The 4,627-nt window shown below is 53.4% G+C and overlaps 1 protein-coding gene across 1 annotated transcript; it reads right to left on the bottom strand.

The window, feature by feature from the left end:
* Positions 1-2,362: 2,362 nt before the first annotated feature.
* LOC100753990 (polyadenylate-binding protein 1-like 2) lies at positions 2,363-3,049 on the bottom strand. The gene has a single exon (XM_027432838.2). It carries the CDS (start codon positions 3,047-3,049, stop codon positions 2,363-2,365), a length of 687 nt encoding a protein of 228 aa, XP_027288639.1.
* Between the last annotated feature and the right edge of the window lie 1,578 nt (positions 3,050-4,627).

Below are 4,627 nucleotides of genomic sequence, written 5' to 3'. Positions count from 1 at the left end.
TAATGACCAAACGGGGGCCCCAAAGACTATACCCATTGAAACATATGACTGAAATTATACCTCATTCACGAAAAAGAAATTTTAAAACGTGTACATTTAGTATTTGGAAGTATAAAAAAACCTCAAATAGTCAAAATGTCTCAAAATGAGACATTTAATTCATCTTATGCTTTTGGAGGTATCGGCTTGTGTTATGTACATGTTCCACGTTTCAAATTTTATGTTGTAAAGTGGTTGAGTTGTTTTTGATGTTTACTGAGGATACTTTTAAGTGCTTTTATTAATTTAATAAAGATATATGATTTAAATACGTGAAACAAAATCCGAATGCCCTGAAATATTATACCTAGGTAAAGAGGAAATGTCATACACACTCCAGAATATTGACCAGAAGTTTAAGACTTCTGGCTCTTGTGTTATTCTGATAAGTAAATGCAACTACTTTAATACAAGGACACTTAGAAAAAAATTAGACCTCCCTTTTTACTTCAATTTTACTTTGAACAATAAATGATCAGGAAAAATATAAGTAAAACGGAAGATCTTTTAGGTTTCATTCATAAGAACAGTGAGGTATATAAGGAAAAAAAATCACACAAGTTCAAAAAAGGAGGAGCAGTGAAAACATAATGAATATTATTGCATCTGTGTGTAAATGTTGATATAGAATCATGCAGCCATCTGAAGCCCATTAATTTGGCTCATTCATACACTGGAACACCAAACAGGCACAATAAATATTTTTAAAAGAATATTTAATGACAATGAAAGGAAGTTCAAGAATATCTATACATCTATGTCTATAATCTATATTATATTTTATGCATGAAAAAGCAGGTATTGAAATATTATATATATTAAATACACATATATATCACAGGGAAAAGACTGCGCATATAGAGATCAGTACAATTCAAGAAAGCATGGGAGTCATTAGGATCGATTGCGGATAGCATACATTTTCTTCTGTTAAATCATCTGCTTAGTGATTTTTTTTTCTGCAACATAGCTGATTTATATTTCTGGCAAGAGGGAAAAGGAAAGAAAGCAGTTATGCAGGGGTGATTAACAGCTTTCAATTCAAGTAAAATACCATTTGCAGCTTATGACACTGCACACACAAACGCACACGCACGCGCGTGCGTACACACACACACACACACACACACACACACACACACACACACACCTGTTACAGTGGACCATGAGACTGTGCAGGGGAGACTGGCATACTCATTTTTTGCTTTTTACTAGCTGCACTGGCTGGCTGGCTGGCTGGCTGGCACAAATACAAAGTGGTACAATGCTTATGAAAGGGAGCCTTTTGGCAACACACAGGGAAAGTCTTTGAAACGTCTATATGTGGATCCTGCAAGTCCACAGTGAAGGAGGGACCATCCAGGGTGCTAGCCTAGATTTGGTTTGACAAGGAAGGATTCACTCATCGGGGCACGCAGTGTTGGTTTTAAACACAGGGAAAGAACTAGGCACCACCTGAATGTCCAACAATGCGGGAATGGTTACAGAAATGTTAAGGTCCATGGATACACAGGAGCACTCCGCAGGCAGGCACTGAAGATGACGTTCCATAAGCCTGTTGAATAGCATGGAAACAAGTTCAACGCGTTGATTTCTGTTTGGTTTTAGTCGCTGAAAAAAGCAGGTTAAGAAACACCACATACATGAACCACACTCTACAAGAATATGTTAAAAGGGAAGGTGGGTCTGGAGTGAGAGGGGGAGAAAGGGGTAGCAGAGAGCCTGGAAAAACAGCACACCAAAGAAGGTAAAAGAGGTTCTCTCTGAGTGTTAGGATGATGGGAAGCAATTGCACTCTTGGTTCTTTCTCCCACACCAGACTTCCTTCTCCTTCCAGATCTTTCTACCACGAAATTGCATCACCTGTGCAGTAAACAAAGAGACAGAAAACGCTTTTAAGAATCAGACCGACCACAGGCAGAAGAGGCAGCCTTTAACCTCTCAAATGGCACAGATTAGTGGGATTATTCTCGGGCAGGGGTGGGGTGGGGGTGGGGCTGACTGGGGGTGGGGAGAAAGGAGGAGGAAGGAGAGGAGAGAAGAGGGAAAAGAGGGGCTGAGGGCAGAGAGGGGGTGGGGAAGCTAGCTCACGCTGGCAGAGGAGGGGAAGAGGCCAGTGGGGGGGGAGAGAGGGTCAGGGAGGAGGGAGGGAGGGGAGAGGAGAAAGGGGGAGGGAGGGGGAGGGGAGAGGTGGAGGAGGGAGAGGGAGAGAGAAACCTGCACTCCCAATACAATACACTGCTGGTGGGTTGGGGGAATGGGGGGGGCTGTAAACGGGGTGGGAGCCAAGATTTGGCTCTACTGGCTGGGTGCTGGGATGTCTTCATCGGAAGGTGGCCTCGTCATCGGAGTCATCGTCGAAATCCTTGAAGTCAGCACTGGTGGACTGGCGGGCCCAGGCGCCCCTTTCGGCCTCTCTCTCCTTGTGGGACTTGAATCTCCCCACGAAAATCTTGCGGTAGTTGAGGAACATGCCATTGAGCGCATCTATGGCCCGCTCGGCCGACTCCTGCTTCTGGAAGTGCACGAACCCGTAGCCCTTGGGCCCCTTTTCGTCACAGGCCACCTTGCAGGACAGGATGTTGCCAAAGGCCGAGAAGATGTTGTACAGCGCCTTGTTGTCGATGGTCTTGCCCAGGTTCTTGATGAAGACGTTGCCCACTCCGCTCTTGCGGAGCGACGGGTCCCTCTGGGACCACATGATGCGCACCGGCCTGCCATTGATAATGTCAAAGTTCATGGTCTCCAGGGCCCGCTTGGCGTCCACCGGTTGCTGGTAGTTGACATATGCGTAGCCCAGAGAGCGGCGGGTGACCTTGTCCCTGCAAAGGCGGATGGACAAGATGGGCCCGGCTGGGCTGAACTTCTCATACAGCATCGACTCGGTCACCTCGGGGTGCAGGTCGCCCACGTAGAGCGAGGCTGTGGGAAAGTCTGGGTTCTCATCGGAGCCCCCGGCCGCCGCCTCTTCCTCTTCTGCAGCCAAGGCCGCTGCCAGCTCTTCATCCATGTCCACCCTCCCGTAGGAAGGCGACGCAGCAGCCTCCGCAGCGGCCCCCGTGGCCTCCGCCAGGCTGGCCTCCTCAAGGCTGGCCTCCGCCAGGCTGGCCTCGGTGGCTGCCACCGCCGCAGCCGCGCCGGCGGCCTCCGCCTTCTTGCCCGCCAGGGCGGCCGCCTCCCCCAGGCTGGCCTCCGCCGCCGCCGCCGCGGCCTCGGCCTCCACCTCAGCCTCCACCTCTGCTTCCGCCTCCGCCACGGAGGCCTCGGCCACCGCCTCCGCCACGGTCGCCGCCGCAGCCTCCGCCGCCGCAGCCGCCGCTGCGGCGACCTCCGCCGCCACTGTCGCCGCGGTCGCCACGGTCACCGCTGCCGCCGGGCCGCTGCCGCGACCTCCCTTCCCGCGAACTGAGGGGGCGGAGAGCGGCGAGAGCCGGTGGGCGCCGGAACCCGGGCCGGGGGCTCGCGCGGGCGCCGCGGACAGGGGCTCGGGTCTGGCCGAGCAGGCGGGACCGCGTCACCTAGGCTGGCGAGCGAGAGCGACAGCGAGGGGGCGAGCGCCGGCCGGCCGCTAGCGCGCACAGCCCAGCCAGTCTCCGCAGCCTGCAGCCGCCGCCGCCGCCGCCGCTAGGTCGTGGGCTGGCTGGCGTGCGGGGCGCGGCGGGAGGGCGGCGTGTGGTGGGGGCGGGGGGTGTTGGCGTCTGTGGTCCGGGCAGCTGGGAAGGCTTCTGTCTCTTTGGTTCCCCCTGTGGCTGCTGCGGGGCTGCTGCGGGGCTGCGGACTGGCGGGCAAGCGGGCGGGCGGGCGCGGGGGGCGGGGTGAAGTTGGGCTGGGGGTACCAGTGCGCAGCCTCTGGGGCGCCCACGCGTTGAAGAAGAGGATGCAGGGACAGGACTGCACTCTGGACCAAAGGCATCAGGGTTCCATGTCTTAGGCAGGGGGCGGGCGGGCGGGGGCAGGGGTCGGGGGTGGGGGGCAGTTTTTTCTGCATCTTCCCCCATAACGGAAGGTTGCCATGATTCAAGCAACAACCTAGCGAGAGTGGGTGGGGAGGCCTTGAAGCAAGGCTAGCCCTGCCTGAAGGAGCCTAGAAGCACTGTTCCCATAACCAGGGGAGTCTCTACCCCTCCCCCACGAAAGAGGCACACACACACACACACACACACACACACACACACACACACAACACACACACACACACACACACACACAATCAAGAGCAATCTCGCTGTCTCTATCTCTCATGTGGTGTGTGTGTGTGTGTGTGTGTGTGTGTGTGTGTGTGTGTGTGTGTGTATTTCTCTGTGTCTCTCTGTCTCTCACAGGCTCACAAGCAGAGGCATGGGAGCATGCGCTGTCTATCTCTCTGTCTCACACACACACACACACACACACACTACCTAATGTCACCACCACCTAATGGCACCCAGGAAAACATGAATCTTCCCAGCTCCGCATGCAGCAACCAGTATACTGAGCCATTTTCTGAGTCGGCTCCCCCTTCCCACCCACCCCCTGCAACATTTCCAAAAGAGAGAATGAAGGATGAGTGCTCATTCATAACGCCCTGCCACAAATACTCTATCTCCAT

Source organism: Cricetulus griseus, chromosome X (genome assembly GCF_003668045.3).
Source record: "Cricetulus griseus strain 17A/GY chromosome X, alternate assembly CriGri-PICRH-1.0, whole genome shotgun sequence".
In the NCBI taxonomy this organism is placed as follows: Eukaryota; Metazoa; Chordata; class Mammalia; order Rodentia; family Cricetidae; genus Cricetulus; species Cricetulus griseus.
Note: the sequence above shows the minus strand (reverse complement) of the source record. Positions and strands in the feature narration are given on the sequence as shown.

Coding starts and splice junctions, on each gene's coding strand:
- LOC100753990 (XM_027432838.2), bottom strand. CDS start 3,049: ATGGATGAAGAGCTGGCAGCGGCCTTGGCTGCAGAAGAGGAAGAGGCG.